The sequence below is a fragment of the Lepus europaeus genome, chromosome 7 (genome assembly GCF_033115175.1).
Source record: "Lepus europaeus isolate LE1 chromosome 7, mLepTim1.pri, whole genome shotgun sequence".
NCBI classification, from domain to species: Eukaryota; Metazoa; Chordata; class Mammalia; order Lagomorpha; family Leporidae; genus Lepus; species Lepus europaeus.
Genome location: NC_084833.1, coordinates 11,775,717 through 11,795,844, shown reverse-complemented (window position 1 = coordinate 11,795,844; position 20,128 = coordinate 11,775,717). Strand labels below are relative to the sequence as shown.

Genomic DNA, 20,128 nt, shown 5'->3' with positions numbered 1-20,128 from the left:
TCCCAATTACCCTCAAGCTGGATGAAAAAAAGAAAACCACACTAAAGAATATCACAGAGAAATCACTAAAAATGCATGGTAAACAAAAAAGTTTTTAAGTGAGACAAAGTATACTTTAGAGAACAAAGATAACAATAACTGCACAAAAAGACATCATTAAAGATAAAAAAAAAGTTTAATCAAGGACCCATATCCTGTGAAAATATACATCAAAAAACAAAGTAAAATTAAGATGTATTCAGGCAACAAGCAAAACAATCTGAAACAATGTAATGCCAGAAAAATTTCACAACAATAAATGTTAAAGTTCTTCAAGTTAAAAGAAAAAGATAGTTGATAAAAATGTGGATAAGGAAAAAAGGATTCCATAAAAATGGTCAGTATGTTAAAATGAATTGCATTTCTGAATACTATTAATAAAGTATAGCCCACTAGTCCTCATCTCAGCAATACCTTTTTGCCTTTGCCCTGCCAACTCTTTTTTGATAATACAGTGCTCTTTTATACTGCTTTAAAGAGATTTTTTTTTTACTTTCAATTTCTGCTGACCCATTAAGTGTATGATTTGCTTATTCAACTTCTGATATTCTGTTAAAGAGTCAGCAAATTGAATCATTGAGTAGTTTGGGAAAAAGGAGAACATGATTCTGAATTTATTTTACATATATGTCTAAGTTGGAGTCTAATACTTTTCCAAGTGGGATTCTTGCATTACAATCAGGGTAGATATTCTGGAACATTTTTCTGTTGATCTGTTGGCACTAAATCTTCTTTAAATGGTGCAGGGGATACCGGTTCTGCTCCATGTGAGTTTGTTGGCATAATGAGCACAACCTGTGAAATCAATCAGACTGTCATAAGTGAGTCACCCAAGCAACTTCAGAATTTCCCTTTCCTACCCATATTATTAGAGTTTAATTTCTCATCTCTGAACTCAAACTCAAGATAGATCTTCTCAGGAATTCATCAGATAAGGTTGGTACTATTACACACACTCAGCGATATTCTTTGCTAAGAAGTGTATGGTTATTGTTGACTTCTGAAAGTGGATCGATCTGACATACGGATAATGGCACCCAACAAGTTGAGTAAACTGACATGTTATGAAAAACACAGAGCTCTTCTTCCAAATTGGGTTGCTTGGACTGATGACAACCACATATCCAAACCATGATTTTATAGCCACGAATAAAGTATTACAAAAACCATACCACCTCAGAATGGCAGAGATCACCGTGAAACTGAACAAAGTGCTAGTCCTTATCCCTCAAACTGAGTGTGAAACGAAATTGAGGGAAGAGATGGGGGTGGGGAGAGGAAAGGAACAGGAAGGAGAGAGACTTCTATATGCCCCAAAGCCACTGATCTGAATTCACACCAGGGGCTTAACTGGAGCAAAATTTCCCAGCTCTAACTGCTCTAGGAGCAAAAAGGACCATCGACCTAAATGTCACAAATTAAAGGTTACTAAGGAATTTTCTCCCATGTCCAAAGGCTTCACATAATGAAGATAAAATGCTTCACTCAATGCAATTACAAAATCATCCGTGATTGCTGAGAAACACTTCTAAGAGCTTATAGCACAAAATCCACGATTAGAATTAATATGATTTATTCCCTATCTCTATTATGTGAGGAAGGGTCCTAGGGGTGGGGCATGTGGTTTTGCCTGGGAACGCTGAAAGAAAGCAAAGAAGCACAAAAGTTGGGCTAGTGCTGTGGCATAGCGGATAAAGCCACTGCCTGCAGTGCTGGCACCCCAAAAGGGCACTGGTTTGAGACTCAGCTGCTCCACGTCCAATTCATCTCTCTGTTATGGCCTGGGAAATCTGTAGAAGATGGCCCAAGTTCTTGGGCCCCTGCACCCACATGGGAGACAGGCAAGAAGCTCCAGGTTCCTGGTTTCAGACTGGCCGGTGGATGGAAGACCTCTCTCTCTGCCTCTGCCTCTGCTTCTCTGTAACTCTGCCTTTCAAATACATAAATAAATCTTTACAAAAAAAGAAGCACAAAAGGGTGGAGAAGAAGCACAGCAAGATAATATCAAACTATTAATAGTTTATTCATTAGCTATAGACTTCATAGGCATTTGAGCAATGAAACTAATGAGTCACTGCTGGAGTTTTACTCCCCATTTCCTCACTCTGGTATTCTCAAGCCTCAGAAGATATGTATATCCTGTTGTTTCTGGGGCATCTTTCTTGATCTCTTTTCTCCTTGAATTTCCCACTTCTCTGTCTCTGCGTGTGATGTTCTTTCTGTTTAACAGCCAGGAGGATCTGCTGTAAGTTTCAGGTTCAGAGAATGGGCAAGATGTGCACAAATTGCTGGAGATGTTTAAAACCCAATATTTCCTTAATAGCCCTGGGAAGGTTGCTGTAGTGGGGTAATGGAGCAAAATTTGGCAGTGTTTGTCAATTACTCCGTTAAGAAGCATTCTCTGATCTAGACTAAGAAAATGCTCTTTCAGGGACTAAGGATGGGAAACAGTTAAGATGATACCCAGTAATGCACATTTTCATGAATTTCAATCTTGGAGTCTGGGTGGTACCTGTGTATATAATGAAATATCACTCCTGTGACACTAGTTACCAAAGTTGGATTTGAATTTATTAAAAGGGAGCGATCTTCTGTATATAAAGATAATTGAAAATGAAAAAAAGAACCTTGGTGTTAAATTGGAAATTACATAGAAAATTAATCAATCTTTTTAAAAAAATACCATGCAGGATCTCTGTCATTAATGTGCTGTACACTGTTATTTAATGCTATAACTAGTACTCCAACAGTATTTTTTCACTTTGTGTTGCTATGTGAGGGCAAACTGCTGAAATCTTTATATATACTAAACTGATTTTCTGTATATAAAGAGAATTGAAAATGAATCTTGATGTGAATGGAAGGGGAGAGCAAGTGGGAAAGGGGAGGGTTGTGGGTGGGAGGGAAGTTATGGGGGGGGGAAGCCATTGTAATCCATAAGCTGTACTTTGGAAATTTATATTCATTAAATAAAATAATAATAAAAAAATAAAAGGGATATTATTGTGCACGGACCCAACCCAATAACGTGAACTCTAGAAGAGCTAAGACTTTCATTGTTCTGCCATACTCAAAGAAGTAGTCTATTGCCATGCATTCTAGAGTTGAGAAAGTTCTGCTACATGAGCTGCAAGGGGACCAGACATGTCAGATGAGACCATAGCCCCAGTTAACTCTTTAACTAAAGCCTTGTAAGACATTGAGCAGAGGACCTAGAAAGGAAGTACCTAGGCTGTCAACACAAGGAACCTGGAGATAATGAATGTGTTGGTTTTAAGCCTCTAATATTATACAATTGAATACATAACAATAGGAAACTACCAAGAATTGAAATGAATGTGTACTCACCCCACTAGGATTACAACAGGTTACTTTGCATCCAAAGGCAGAGAGGGACACAGCAATGCAGAACTCCAGCACACTTAAAAGGAGAGCAATACCATCCATACCCTTGGAACAAACAGAGAAGACACGTTGTAAATGCTGATCACTGATTAAAATGCCAAAATACAGAAAGCACTGTCAGGATTCAGGAAATCTAATTGCAGCCAAAACTTTGACCAATTCTAATCTGTCTAATGTCACTTAGCATTCTTTTTTTTCGCAGATAAAACAATAGCTCTTTTGTTTTGTTCCAGTCCACTACTTTCAAGTGTTATAGTGGACACAGAATATGGATGTTCTTTAAAAGGGGGTAGGGAAGATGGGCATTGGCACAGTTGTTAAGACACCACCTGGCTGGCGCTGTGGCTCACTTGGCTAATCCTCCGCCTGTGGCTCTAGCACCCCAGGTTCTAGTCCCGGCTGGGGAGCCGGATTCTGTTCCGGTTGCTCCTCTTCCAGTCCAACTCTCTGCTGTGGCCCGGGAGTGCAGTGGAGGATGGCCCAAGTGCTTGGGCCCTGTACCCGCATGGGAAACCAGGAGGAAGCACCTGGCTCCTGGCTTCGGATCGGCGCAGCACGCCAGCCACAGTGCGCCAGCCGTAGCGGCCATTTGGGGGGTGAACCAATGGAAAAGAAGACCTTTCTCTCTGTCTCTGTCTCTGTCTCTCTCTCTCTCTCTCTCTCTCACTGTCTAACTCTGCCTGTCAAAACAAAACAAAACAAAACCAAAAAACAAAAAGAAAAACCAAAAAAAAAAAAAAAAAAAAAAACCAAACAAAAAAAAAACACCACCTGAATCATCTGACTCATAGAGCCTGAACCCATTTACGGCAACTAGGTTCAAGTTCCAGTTCTGTTCCTGATTCCAGTTTCCTGCTAATGTGCACCCCAGAAGCTGGTGATGGCTTAAGTAGTTAGGTTCCTGTTAACACGTAGGAGATCAAGACTGTTTCTAGGTTCCTAGTTTCAGCCTAACTCAGCCTGGCTGTTGTGGATATTTGAAGAGTAAGACAGCAGATGGGAAAATTCCATAGATTTCCATAGACATTCCATACAGTTGACATATTGATATGATCCCCTATGAAGATACACTCCCTAATCCCCAGGATCTATGATTCTGTCACACTACATAGCAGAGGAGAATAAAGTTTACAGATAGAATTAAGGATGCTTATTAGCTGAGAAAGATGGATTTTCCTGGTTTACTTGCTGGGCCCAATGTAGGGTCAGCATCTTTGTAAGTAGAAACAAGTGAAAAAGAGAGTCAAACTTCGAGAGAGATCTGAACATGTTTCACTGCCAAGGAATCTAGACCCCTAGAAGTTAGAAAAGGCAAGAAACTGGTTCTTCCTTAGAGCCACAGAATGTAATGCCGTGCTGACAAAATTTTAATTTTAGACTAGTGACATCCATTTCAAACTTCCAACCTCCAGACATAGACATTAATGAATTAGTATTGTTTTAAGCCATTTTAAAGCAGAGGTAAGAAACTAATGCAACAATGAACACCTCATTAGTCCACCATTCACACATCTCCCAAGAGAACTGGTTTTAGGTCTAGTTATTGGCCAAAATATGTGGTCAAATTTGAGGAACACTGGGCAATACATTTATTCCTAATGGTCTTATCATGGATTGTTGTCTTAGACTCTTTAGTATAAATATTTCCTCTTTTTCTTTACAGTTAGAGATAGTCTCTCCGCCATAAAAAAGCCAATAGATTAAGATCTCAGGACATGAAAGGCACAGCTTCAGTGAATCTTGAGAACATGTACCTTCATTGCTTTCTTATTTACTCATGCATTCAACAGATTCAGATATAGAACTGTGGATAAAACAGATAACTTGTGTATCTTTAAGGATCTCACCTTCTAGTGGAGTAGACCAAGAGTTGGCAAACTTTGTTATGGACCAGATAATATATGTTTTAGGTTTTGCAGATAGTAAGATCTCTGACATAAATATTCAAATCTGTCACTATAACATGAAAGCAGCCACACGTGCTATGTAAACAATTGGGCTAGGCCATTTTCGAGAAAACTTATTTACAGGGGCCAGTATTGTGGTGTAGTGAGGTAAAGCTGCTGCCTGCACTGCTGGCATCCCATATGGGTGCCAGTTTGAGTCCTGCTTGCTCCACTTCTGATCCAGCTCTCTGCTAAGGGCCTGGGAAAGTAGTGGAAGATGGCCCAAATCCTTGGGTTCCTGCACCCTTGTGGGAGATTCAGAAGAAGCTCTGGATCCTGGCTTTTGTCTTCCCAGCCCTAACTGTTATGGCCATTTGGGGAGTGAACCAACAGATGGGAGACCCCCCTCCCTCTCTATCTCTCTGTAACTGTGCCTTTCAAATAAAATAAATTAAAAAAAGGAAACATTTACAGATGCCATGCTATTTTTTATTCCTCCAAAGGAACAAGTATATATTTGTATATTTTGCATATATATGAACGCTGATATGCTTATATACATGTTACATGCAGACATATAAACATATAATATTATTCTTTTGAGACATATGAAATCACTATCTAATTCAAGTACAGCCGTTCATTGGCAATTCTATATGGCTCTGTTTAATGACTCAGGTCATTTTTCTTTTAACTCTCTTTTCTATAGAGAACTCACCTTTTCTAACCTCTTTATTATTATATGCTTTGTAGCATTGTATCTTTTTCTCTCAAAAGAATTAGAGCTTTCTGAAGATAGGGAACTGTTTTCCCTTTTATGTCTCTCAATCCCAGGATTGGGCACAAAATAAGGATTTATAGACCCATTGGCTGATGTACGGGTGTCCAGGCAGGAATGAGAAGACCTACTGCTTGAGGTTCTGGGAAACCTTTAGAAGAGTATTTTGCTGTATGTACGGGGTGAGTAGGGAGGAAACCCACATAATTAATAGAAATTCATGATGATCTTTGAGAGGTGACTGAGATAAATGGAAAACAGGCTATATAATTTACAGAGTTTCTAGTTAACAAATAATTAACCATTCCAAGAGAGCAATAGCAGAGCGTTAAGCCAAGTAGAGAGCTCTAAGGCCCAAGTGATGGCACAGTTTATATGCCCATGAAACCAGCCCTATGAAATCAGTCAGTTCAGGCTTTGTCCTGATTATTTTACTTTTACATTAAATCTGTAAATGCAGATATCTCCAGAAATAGAAAGTGAGGTACTTTGAGGATGTTGAGGATCTACTTAGGAAACCAGCAAATATTAGGGGCAATAGAGGCATGAGATTCTCAAATCTAATCTTGCTTTTGCAATGGGAATAAGTTAATTTATCAAAGACTCTCAAGGAATTATTCTGATATGACTATACAAGTAAAGCCCTCAAGACATGTAAGATTATCTGGGAAAGAGTTACAGGAAATGTGACTGGCTCTACATAGGAAGTTAGTGAAAGTACTGAATTTCCACATTTAGGTATAGGAAGGAAAAAATGAGACCACTATGAAGCAAGATAAAGGGTTGGAAGGTAACTACAGAGAGAAGATAAAAGAAAACTTAGTGGTTTTGAGAACAGCCAGTAGGCTTTTTAATAGTAAAGATTTTTTTTCAAAATATTTATTTACAGTCAGGTCTGGGCCAGGCCAAACCCAGGAGCCAATAATTCCATCCGGGTTTCCCACATGAGTAGGAGGCACCACCTTCTGCAGTCTTCACAGGCACAGTAACAGGAAGTAGAATTGGAAGCAGAGCAGCCAGGACTTGAACCAACGCTCCAATATGGAATGTTGGGGTCATAAGTGGTAGCTAAGCCCATTGCCCACAATGCTGGCACAGTAGTAAAGATTTAACTGTGCATTTTAGTCTTCCATGATGTGCTGCCATAACTCTTCATCCTTGCTTTTTCTCAAAGGCCTAAAACTTCAGGAAGTTTTACTGCTTGAAAATACTTGTGTGAGACTTAATTTGCAGAATAAAGCAAATGTAGATGAGGGCAATTTCTACAAAAAAAGAGGCAAGGTACAGAACTGAGATTGAGAATTTGCCAGCACCTGAATGTTGAGGTTAAAAATGATTAACATTAAAAGAACATCCTTGAAAGGACAATGGTTTACTCACCACTGTAGGATAATGTTCAAGACAATATTCATTTGTGAGTAGGGAACAAAGTAACTCCACCAGGGTCTACCAGGAAGCTCTGTTAGATATGTAAGGGCTGGCATCTGTACTCCACTTTTACAAGGGATAACTATGCAAATTGATTAGTATTTTAAAATTAAACAGGAAAAATTAAGCGAAATGCCCAGGACAGTAACAATTAACAAGCAACTATTCTATAACTGAGAATTTTCTTTGTACTCTATCTCTTCACAGATAGCAAAGGATTTAAGAGAGAGGAGATGTGAACCTGACTCCCAAAAATAAAAGAGTGTTCTGTTCCTCAATCACTTCCAATTTCCCAAAGTAATTCAGCAAGTAGGAAACATTGATTGGTGCTTTTGCTAGAGCACATCCTCCTGAAACCTGCTTCCCCCACAGTAATCTATAAAAAAGGGAAGAACTCACCAGTAAAATGGAAGTGGTCATGAAGCAACTATCATGTCCTGTAATATAGTCACAGTAAGGATGATGGAATGAATAAATACTCAAGCTCGTTGCACTGATTATGATCCCAAATGCAGTCAAGACAGAGCTGGTTATGTTCAATCCTAGGCTGCCTCGTACCTAGTAAGGATTGTAAATCAATTAAATAATCCAGTCATACTGTCAGATACCTCTCCTTCAATTACTTTACCTCCACCCTTCCTTCCCCAACACAATTCCATTCTTTAAACTAGAATATTGATTATTCCAGAAGTCCTGCCTTGTCTCTCTCCTTATAGTAGTTTCAACGCTCATCTCTTGTTGAATCTCAGATATGATTCTGTTACTCCAAGCTTAAATTCCGAGGCTGACTCCACTGGGCACATGTGATAAAGTTCAAGTCTGCTTAGCAGGGTTTTCAGTGCCATTTACACTTTGACTAGACAGCGCTATGTGTGTCCATCTTCTGCAATGCCCGGCATCATGTATCTTAAATACTGCTTGTCTCATGCCTCTATACCTTTTGTGTACTCTCTCTCTCTGTTGTACCCACGTTCTCTTTTTATGTGTGAAGGTAAGAGGGCTTTTTATAAAAGACTAAAATAGCTCACAAAAGTGTGAGACTTTCAGTGTGACACCACAGTTTTAACTGGAGGAGATTCTAGAGAGGCAGCTTGAGGAGAGATCTGGAAAGGCCTTACTGACATTCTCCAGAGTCTGGTGTTTATTTTTTGATCAAAGAAAGCTTAAATGTGGTCTTTAGTCAGAAAAATATTTGTTGGGATCTGGGCTTTTGTCTTTTATTGGCTTTATCAAAAAAAAGCATCGGCACGAGAGCTATGTTCTAAATTTGCCTCTTAGGTCATAGCTTATTGTGAATTTCTTTCATTGCAAATTCAAATTTCTTTTTTGATACAGTAGGAATACACAGATCAGTCAGCTAAAATATTATGCCACGTCAACTGGGTGTCGTTGGCATGGGCTGGACCTCAAGCTTCAAGGCTTGTGTGACTGATGCCGCTTGGCATTGCTTCTCAGGAACTCTATATCTTCAGAAAGATGTTCTCAGCAACCACCTTGTCAAAATGTCCAGTCTAACGCCAGTGATTCTACCAATAGCCAGTTGTTGATTACAATTTTTGAAAAAGATCCTAGGGCCAGCACTTTGGTGTAGTAGGTAAAGCATCCACCAGCAGTGCAGGCATCCCATATGGGTGCCGGTCTGAGTTCTGGCTGCTCCACTTCCAATCCAGCTTCCTGCTGATGGCCTGAGAAAGCAGTGGATGATAGCCCAAGTGCTTGGGACCCTGTACTCATGTGGGAGACCTGCAAGAAGCTTCTTGCTCCTGGCTTCTGATCGGCCAAGTTCCAGCAGTTGGTAGACCTCTCTCTGTTTCTCCCTTTCTCTGTGTGTAACTCTGCATCTCAAGTAAAATAAAAAATAAAAAAAATCAGATCCTGCTAAATAAAACTCAGTCTCCCTTGATTTTTCAAAAATGTTTTCTTTATGTAATGTTATATTAGTTTTCTTAGTATAATTTGTCAGGATACACAGTTGATTAAGCTCTTCTTCTTGTAGTATCAAAATCAAATAAAATGAAAGATTACTCACCAGACCTTTTGTAGTTCTAGTTCCTGCTGCAACTGAGAAGGATCCTGACAAAATAAACTAGTAATAAAGAGAAGGAATTCAGTTTTAAAAGACTAAACAAAAATTAGAAATCATAACATTAAAATTTAGTCCTAAATTAATTAAGAGTCAAAGGGATCACATAAACAAGACTAGTGGCTGCTAATACTAACTGATAGAATTAAAAAGCAGAGTACAATCCAACATGGGAAGCAGGATACACAGAAGACTCAGAGAATGGCAGATGTCCTAAATAGCACTCTGGCCTCAGAATCAGCCCTTAAGGCATTCAGATCTGGCTAAAAAGCCCATGAGAGTATTTAAGGCATGGAAAGCCAAGACACTCTGGCAAAACAAACAAACAAACAAAACACCTAAATGAAAGATCTCTGTGAGTGAGATCCCAGTGGAAAGAATGGGTCATCAAAGAGGTCCCTTTCTCTGAAGGGAGAACTTCCACTTTGACTATGACCTTGTTTAAATAAGATCGGAGTTGGCGAACTCAAAAGGCTTCCATAGCCTTGGCAACTCATGACAAGAGCCTAGGTGATTACTGAAACCATAAACAAGAGTGTCAATTGTTAAATCAACAACAGGAGTCACTGTGCACTTGCTCCCCATGTAGGATCTCTGTCCTTAATGTGTTGTACTATGTGAATTAATGGTACAACTAGTACTCAAACAGTACTTTACACTTTGTGTTTCTGTGTGGGTGCAAACTGTTGAAATCTTTACTTAGTATATACTAAATTGATCTTCTGTATATAATGATAATTGAAAATGAATCTTGATGTGAATGGGATAGGAGAGGGAGCGGGAGATAGGAGGGTTGTGGGTGGGAGGGTGGTTATGGCGGGGAACAGCCACTGTAATCCAAAAGCTGTACTTTGTAAATTTATATTCATTAAATAAGAGTTAAAAAATTTAGTCCTAAATTAGATAGATATGTTAAGTAACCAATTATCTTAATAAGAAACTGTCCCATGTTAGACCCTGATGGATTTCCAGGTTCCTGGCTTTGGCTTGGCCCAGCTCTGAGTGTCAAGGCCATTAGGGGAATGAACCAGCTGATGGAAGATCTCTTTGTCTTTCCCACTCTCTGTAACTCTGCCTTTCAAATAAACAAAATAAATCTTCAAAAAAATCAAGATAATGTTACTACCCTATTATGTTCTAGTCTGGATAAGTTAACCAAAATAATTATATAAGACAAATAATTAAAACAAGTAACTAAAATTGTTATTATTTAAGTATGAATGAATTATACTACAAATATCCAAGAATATTACCAAAAAGTACTATAGAGTTCTAAAAACTTTAGTAAAGCACATGGGAAAGCACTATATACATAGATTCTATGTGCCTATTAGAGATGTGTTCGAAAACAGGATGGAATAAGAGAACCTCATTTATCATAGCAAAAGTAAGTAAATAAATGACTAAAATGATGGCTATATATGGGGAGCTCCAATAAGTTCACAGGAAACACGTATTATAAAGAAACTATGTATGGACTTAAAAATTTTTTGCATCAAAATAAATTTATCTTTTAATGCCAGTTTTCCAAGGAACTTATTGAAATGCCCTCATATTTATTACCTTACAGCAATAAACATAACAAGGAATGTGAAAGTTATATAGGAATGAAGTTTTACAATGTTCCCAAAGTACTCAAAACAAAATAAAACAAAAAGGCTAATATGGCGATAATCTTGTGGAATTCTAGTAAAAGCCATGTAACTCTCCTGGAGATTAAAGGAGTCAAAAATAAGAGAAATCTGTGATTGGTTCTTAGTATTGGTACTTGAACTGTATAAGGTAGAAAAAAGAGGCACTTTACAGGGAAGGATTTGGATATAAGGTTGAAAGATCACTAAATAGTAGCAGCAAAAATTATTTCACTTTTCAAATAAAGGACACCTGCTACAGTCTGAGTGATCACTGATTCAACAAACACAACTCCTGCAGTTCTGGAGTGAAAGGCATAAACTATGGAAGTTGGTTTGCAATGTGGACTTGAAAAGGAAATGAAGATGAAAGCAGAAAACAAGAGTGGTTAACTGTATGCAGTTCTGACATTAGACTGACCTAATCTGATTCTTGTACCAAATAGACGTGGGGCAAATTACTTATGTTTGTAAATTCCAATTTCTTCATCCATAAAATGAAGATGATGATAAATCCTCCTTCAGAGTTTGTGGTGAGTTTGAAATGTAAATGCACATACAAAACATGCAGTAGCATGCCCCAGATCATAGTAAGAGTTTAATAAAATCCAATATTGGTATTCATTAGACATATAAAGTATTTGTACTACTTCCCAGAAGTAAATTAGCATTTGCTATTCCTCAAGTCTTGCACTTCTACTCTAAACCAGAGATTGGGTGCAAAATATCAGCTCTTTAATAACACTCTGAACAACCTCATTCTCAGATTTCTAGGTAAATGGAAATTCCCTGCTTCTAACATTAACTCAGTTTACAAATTTTATTTTCCTCATAAATTGACAAAACTTTGTATTTTCTATGCAACTTACATTCTAAATTTGCAGAAAAATTCCTGTGTCTTGTCTTGGAGGAAGATTTTTTAACATTCTTAAATTCCAATTCTAATTTTTTAATCAGTTAGTAATTACCCTTCCCAATAGTTGGTTTAAGAATATACATATAAAACATTTATGAACAATGTAATGTGTACTAAATTTGATATGATCTGCCAACAATTCTTGGTGAGGCTTTTGCACTAACAAAATTAGAAGTGACTGGCCAATGGACTTTTGTGTAGCAACCAGTGCTTTCAATGTTTAAGCCATTCTAGCTTGGGGCTTGTCTATAAGTTGCTGTAATATATTCCAATCGGTACATGTTAAGCATGCATTTTATTATTAGCCCTTTAAATATGAGGAAGCTGAGTGAAAAGGTTACCAACTGTTGTCAAAGTCATTGTACCAGAAGATAGTTAGGATAGGATCCCAAACTTAAGCTATTAACAACTGTCACTCTATCTCCATTTGCTAGAAAGTTTTCCACTCACCATGACTGACCCCCAAATTGTGTAAAATGTGTACACTGAAATGGGATGTGTCACCCTATATGGCAATGTGACACTCATCATTGTTACTCCAACACTCATGGTCATCACAGCAATCATAATCTGTACAACCTAGAAATGATGAGGAAAATAAAAAGTGATTATCTTCCACCAAAACATGGCCCAAGCCACCCCCTTCCAACCACCAGAAGCCCTCATTCTCCATCTTTTGATGCAATCAGATGACTTCTGTGATATTCTCTTATCACGTTTTTAATTTAAAGAACTGTGGATGAACTAACATTAACATCATCTCTCTGGATAACTCTTACTGCCTCAGTGACTCCAGGATTATGACGAGTGTGCCAGAACCTGCCCACGGGGGCCTTTCTGATAACTGTGATGCCGAGCCTTCCACAACCACTTCTCTCCTTTGTCAGTGCTCAGATGGGAATGGTCTTAGAATTAGAGAGTAATTATTGGAGCAATGAGAAATAACTGAAGGAAAAAACCAGATACATGAGAAGAAAAAAATGAAGAGTAAATATGACATTCTCTTGGGCCTGGGGTCAGAGTATAGGAATCTAAAAATGGGAGATCTGAAGTACAATTCTCCCATAGATAAAAAGAAATCCAAAAAAAAGAGAAGGAAAAAAACAATTATCAAAATGAGCCAAGTACTGTGCATCAAGATTATGGATAGAAGGAACCAACTAAGGACAGCTCAGAAAACTTCCAGGCTGCTCCTCTACCCACAGGCCCAGGGGCCTTGTATAGAAGACCCCTTAAGGGAAATAGCCTCGGGGCATCCTCTAGGAGCTCACTGTCCAGGGCTATCCTGTGATTCTGCTCACTACTTTCTGGTGAACTTCACCAAGGCCACTCCAGCCACGGTACAGATGGATCCAGGTAGGGTTTATGTTTCCATTCTGAAGGAGCAAGCAGCGGAACTTGATGACGTTCACATGGTGCCAATTTTTCAGGTGCACAGAATGCAAGAGCTAGGGGTCACAGCAGTCTCCAGGAAAGCCTGGGAGGCCAGGAAGAACTTTGGTCAGGGGTGGAGCAGCTGCAGATACTCTCCACCAGAATCCCTACTAAAGCAGCAGGAGAGGGACCACTTTCTGGAGACTCCCCAAAGATAGAGCCACCAGCAATATGCAGCTCCAGTCTGGGGAAGTCAGGCATCAGTGTGCCATCTGAGTCAAGCCATCTGGACAGCTCACCAAAACTGTGGGGGCAGGGCTGCCCAAAGCCTTGCCTGCCCTATGCATCCCCCCCCCCCCCCACCACACACACACAGTAAATTCTTCAAGAGTATATTATCTGCCCTGCTGGGTTTTTGATATTGCTGGAGGATTGTGACCACTTTCTTTTAGCTTATGTCTAGGAATGTATTTCCGACTCCTGTCCAGCTATTGCATCAGAGAAGTATTAATGTGTGTGTGTGTGTGTGTGTATTTTATAATTTCACAACTATAAAGAGCTTGCCTTGTGTCTGAGATGAGATCCTGTACACAGACTTCTGAGCTATGCTCGAACAAGTGAAAACATTTGGCTCTATAAGTAGGGAGAGAATGCATTTTGTAGTGTGAGAGGACATGAACCATGGAGGCAGGGGCAGGAGTTGTGGTTAGGGTATCATTTGATTCTCTAAGATTCATGTGCTGGGAGCTTGTGTTGGTGTTGAGGTGGTGGATCTTTAAGAGATAGAGCCTAGCTAGCAATTAGGTGGTGAGAGCGCTGGCCTCAGAAGGAGTGCATACTGCTCTTGCAGAGTGGAACACCTTGTTATACATCCAGTCTTGGCCTCAATGTGCTTGGATTCTTCCACACGTGGCCATTTCTCTTTCCACTTCTCCATTGTGTTGTCACGTGGCCCCAAAACCCTCTTCCAGGACACCAGTACCACACCATTTGGGCTCTCCAACCACTGGAATCATGAGTTAAATGAGCCTCTTTTCTTTTCTTTCTTTCTTTCTTTTTTTTTTTTTTTTTTTTTTTTGACAGGCAGAGTGGACAGTGAGAGAGAGAGACAAAGAGAAAGGTCTTCCTTTTCTGTTGGTTCACCCTCCAATGGCCGCCATGGCCGTCACGCTGCGGCCAGCACACCATGCTGATCTGAAGGCAGGAGCCAGGTGCTTCTCCTGGTCTCCCATGGGGTGCAGGGCCCAAGCACTTTAGTGTGGAAGAGGGGCAACTGGGACAGAATCCGGTGCCCCGACCAGGACTAGAACCTGGGGTGCTGGCGCCGCAGGTGGAGGATTAGCCTAGTGAGCAGCAGCACCGGCCGCCTCTTTTCTTTATATGTTACCCAGCCTCAGGTATCTCATTGTAGCAACACAAAACAGACTAATAGACCATACAATCCAACAGTTGTTTTGACTCAATGAGTTGAAAACTTTTGTCTACACAAAACCTGGACACAGATACTTCTAACAGCTTTATGCAGAACTGCCAAGTTTTGGAAGATGTCCCTCAGAAGGCAGACACATAAATAAACTATTATACCTCCAGGCAATAGAGTATTATTTAGTGATAAGTAAATAAGCAATCAAACCATTGGAAAAATGGAGTAAACTTAATGTATATTAAATTAAGATAGTTTATCTAAAAGGATACATGTTATATAATATCTAATTGTGTGAATTTTCTGGAAAAGACACACTATGGAACATTTGCGAAGGGTTTAGAGGACAGGGAAGGATGGAAAGGAAGAGCACAGAGGATTTTTATGGTGGTGAAACTTCTTTTGATGATGTTGTAAAGGTGAATACATGTCTTCATACATTTTTCCAATCTTAAAGAACATACAACACAGAATGAACTCTAATGTAAATTACAGACTTTGAGTGTTAATGATATGCCTTTGCAGGTTCATCAGTTGTAACAAACATACTGCTCTGGTGGGGAAGGTTAATAACAGGGAAAGTATGTAAGCGTGAAGGCTTATACTCATACAAGAGATTTATGGGATATACTAATATATATACCATCCTCTCAATTTTTCTTTAAGTCTAAAACTGCTTTAAAAATAAAATCTTTAAAATAATTATTGATATATTTTTAAAAGCCTTGCATACATCAACATAAATAGCATATTTCCTCAAAGATAGATGATGTACGTAGTATGAGGTTAGTGGAATATAGTATTTAACATTAATTTGGAACAGTTCACAGTTTACAATGATGCCAGTCTTCTCCCAGATCCAAAAATGACTTACTCCAAGGACTTTGGGTTCCCCCTTCAGGAACTTCTCCGCCAACCCTTTCCACATATATGAATGTAGATTGGCTTGCTGTCCTGGTTGGGACAGGGCAGGGCCAGCATCTGCTCTGGTTTGCTCATTTCCTTGTATTATTGTCATGGCAGTAGATATGGTGCTGGAACAAGAAATGGAATTTAGGAAAAAGTTCTGAAGATGATGAGAGGGATATAACACTCCGAGGCAGGTTCCTCCCTAAGGCCACATTCTGGGCCACATTCCCTACCTTTATCACTATAGCTTTTAAAAGCCAGGGATGGTAAGTAACACACTGATAGAAGACAGAGGGGAACAGCCTAAGTGCCCCTTGATATCAAGATACTAGAAACCTTGATCTAAGGAAAATGTGAACAGAACTGAGGCAAATGTGCTAGACACCTCAGCTTAGGGAAATTTATTCAAGTTCGTATCCCACTTCTGTTCAGATTCGGTCTCTATACCTTTTACTGCAGATACCCTTGATTACAGACATTTCCCCATTGAAGAAGCACTTACATAGTAGTTAACTACACAGAACAATCTGCGTTACTATTTACTTCACCGTATTTTGGATTCTCCCTTTTCTCATCAGAGCTCATTCTTGGAGCGAGAAGCCTTCCCAGATCCATCTTCAGAGTGCAATTTAATTAATTTTTACATTTTTTCCTATAAACTATAGACGAGTTGGGTTTATTTATCTCAACTGAGGAAATCTGCATTGAACACAACTACCTCCAAGGTTCTTTCTGATCCTAAGAAAGCTGATTCTTCAAGGTGTTTTTTATGAGTGTGCTTCCCCATGAGCAGCTTCAGTTTATGGCTAAAGATTGTTGGAGAACTAGGTCAGGCCACAGTCTATCTTGAGACCAGTCTCACTGTATTAGATTGGGGTCCTTTACCCTATACCATCTCCACCAAATGTTGCATGTGGCAGAACTTCTCTTAAACTTTGAATTATAAAAATAGCACATTGGAGGCAGAGAAGAAAGCCCATGGAAGAGGGGACATTAAGAGTATCTGAAATAAATAGTCAAAAGTTTAAAGTACTGCTTTCAGCATTTTTTTTTCACCCTGAGAATTTAGAACACAAGGGTCACTGAGTAACTCTATGATGTTCATCCATGGACTGCAGGAGCCTTTACTTTCCTCCATGCTCTGCTTCTCAACATCCCCAAATGTACATATAAAGCAGCTCAATCCACTCCACCCAGAATACTAGCTTGTTTCATTGGAAGTGGCTTCACTTTTTCTCATTCGACTCCCAGGGATTCCAGAACTAGGAAATGAAACATCATCAACCCCAAAGACCAGGAAGGCAAGACCCTGGACCTACCTTTCTTCCAGCCCGCAGTGTCTGCTGTGTGTCTGATGAATGCCAGACTCTGGGAGAGTGCCCCAGGCTCTTTGTCCATACAATCACCACCCCTCACTCCACACTTCTCTCAGTTTAACTCTGTATCCTTCTGCTAGTAGGTTTTCCAAACCCCAAATGCTGTGCTGAGAAGTGCAATTAGTTCCCTTTTCTTGTCGGAAATTGCTAGCTGATTCTGTGTCCCTAATATGGGTGTGAATGTTCATTGTGAAATTTGCTGAACAAGTAGTGACCGCCTCTTGCAGTCTTTCATAGGAAAATAATTGTCATTATTTCTGTGCCAAACTCCAGTCAAAGGTCTTTCTATACACAAACTAATTTAATGGCATCTAGAAGCCTAGTGAAAATCCCCTTCTCTCAGTTTCACACATTTCCAGATTATCTTTGTCTTCCTAGAGATCTTTATCTTACCAGTTTACACACAATCTAAAAATTCCACAACTGGAGATCGTGAATGGCCATAAAATGGCACCAGGCTTCTTGCATAGTAACAACTAATATAACACCTTGCGAATTCAAAGAAACACTTAGAATAATGGAAAAAACCTGACCTTTTGCTAAGACAAACTCAATTGAAATTATATATTGCACTACCTTGTTATCACTTCCCCCAATGTTAATCTTTTCTCAGGGCAGTACCACCAAGTGTCCTAGTTCCCTCCTGCCATACACCCACCTCTAAAGAGTCCACCACTTCAACACAGTCACACTGAGGACCAAGCTCACAACACAGGGACGCTTGGGAGACAAGTCATATGTCAACCATAGCATTGATTGAAGAGAGCAGAGTGGTTTTCAGTTTTCATTCACTCAGTATTTGCTTAGAAAAACACTACTGTGAACCTAGCAATGTGCTAGGCACTGCAGATAAAATGATGAAAAATGATTGGCACAGCCTCTGCCCCCAAGGAGTCTGTAGACTACTGGGAAGCATGGACAAGTAAGGATATTCTAATCCAAGACCATCAGTTCTCTGCAGGATAAAGTAAAGAGGAGCACACAGGAAGAGCAAAGAGCCCAACCTTGGGGATACACTGGAGACTTTCTGGAGAAAAGTACATCTACCTGGAGATCATGAATGAGCAGGAGACACGCAAGTAGAAGGAGAGTTCAAGGATGGCAGACAGAGTTAGCAGGAAGAAGAAAAGCCATGGGAGTAGAGAGATCATAGTGCAATCAAGAAACTAAAAGAGTTTCAGAATCAGAATAGAACAAGAGTAGAGAAAAATAATAGATCACACAGGGTCCAACTCACCTTCAAGCTTGTCTCAGTCAGCCTGGTTGTTATAACAGAAATTTATTTCTCACAGATCTGGAGGTTGGGAAGTCCCAGGTCAGGGTATCAGTGCTGGTGAGGGCTTTCTTCCTGGTTAGAGACAGCCGTTTTCTCATTGTGTCCTCACGTGGGAGAGCAGAAACAGGAAGCAAGCTCTGTGTCCCTTCTTCTAAGGGCACTAATCCCATTCATGAAGGTGCCATCCTCATGACATAATTACCTCCCAGAGGCCCCACCTCCTAATGCTATCACATTGGAGGTTAGGATTCCAACACTTGAAATTTTGGAAGACACAAAAATTCAGTCTATAGAAATTAAGGACTTTGAAATGTATTCTATGAGTTATAGGAATTAATAAAAGAATCTTCAAGTTAGTGAATGTATCATTGATATTCAAGGCATTCTGCACACACTGTGACACAGGATGGGTCCCCAAGGCCTTGGGAAGCCCTTGCTGTCTGGCTGGTCACAGGCACATGGTTAGGCTCTTGGGCTGGCTCTCCATGCTGGCTGCAGCTTTCCTCTACAGGCTTTATGCTTCACTATTTCTTCTAAACAGTTGGGTTCCATGCTGCAGCTTAACTCCTGTGACATTAGACATTACCCCATCAGGCCTCTCCACAGAACTTCTGATCCTGTAGCAAGCTCCTCTCTGCCCTCTCAGGCTTTCATTTGAAATCTTGGTAGAAGCCACCATATGCCCACACTGTTAGGTTCTATGCACCTGCAAAACCAGCTGTATGTGAGTGCCTGGTACTGATGTCAGCAAAAGTTGTACCTGGTCCTGCTAGAACTACAGCTGTAGCCATAGAGTGTTGTACTAGCTGAATGCATGGAAATGAATCCACATGTCTTTGGGATTTCTGAGACATCCTGGTGCCTCTTTGTCATTGCCTTGTCCATTAGCACATGGCTCTCTTTTATCTTCACTAATCTTTCACAAGTCAGAACTTAGTCCCACTCTTGACACTTTGCCTTCACTCCCTCCCTAGCTACACTTCAAACTTTACAAACCCCTCGGCTCTGCCTCCTTTTATTCCCATGTGTCACCTGACTAAAAGTGGCCAACAGTACCCATGCCATGGCCTGAAAGCATTGCTGTTTTGAAATTTCTCCTGTAAGGTAAACTACCTCATCATTCTTAATTTTGATCCTCCATAAAGTCTTAGGGCACAGATACAATGCAGATAGAGGCTTTACCAGTGTAACAGTGCTGGCTTTTAGTAATTTCTAATAGAATACTCATTTCTGAGATGCTTTCCCTAGTCTCATCTTCTGAACCCTTCCCAGAATCTCCCACAATGCACTGCTTATAGCATAATTGGATTTTTCTAGCCTTCTCCGGATTCTTTCAACCTTTGTCCATAACCCAACTCCAAAGCCACTTCCCCAATTTCAGATGTTTGTTATTAGCAACAGCACCAAGGCTCAGTCCCGATTTTATGTATTAGTCTGTTTTCTATTGCACAGACCAGGGCAGTTTCAACACAAAGGGAGTGTGTTTAGCTCATGATTCCGATCCAAGGTCATGAGCTTGCCCCTGGGAATTGCCTGTTTGCTGGTCAGAGCCAGAGCCAGAGCATCCAAGGTCATCTTGGATCAAGAAGGCATATGTGAGTGTG

The 20,128-nt window shown here is 39.9% G+C and overlaps 1 protein-coding gene across 1 annotated transcript; it reads right to left on the bottom strand.

Moving 5' to 3' along the window:
• Positions 1-262: 262 nt before the first annotated feature.
• On the bottom strand, positions 263-18,576 carry MS4A4A (membrane spanning 4-domains A4A). Its single transcript, XM_062197857.1, has 7 exons — positions 18,486-18,576; positions 15,838-15,997; positions 12,617-12,745; positions 9,566-9,622; positions 7,936-8,094; positions 3,388-3,489; positions 263-834 (listed from the first exon to the last, which is right to left on the bottom strand). Exons 2-7 carry the CDS (start codon positions 15,979-15,981, stop codon positions 718-720), a joined length of 708 nt encoding a protein of 235 aa, XP_062053841.1. The 5' UTR covers positions 15,982-15,997; positions 18,486-18,576; the 3' UTR covers positions 263-717.
• Positions 18,577-20,128: the final 1,552 nt, after the last annotated feature.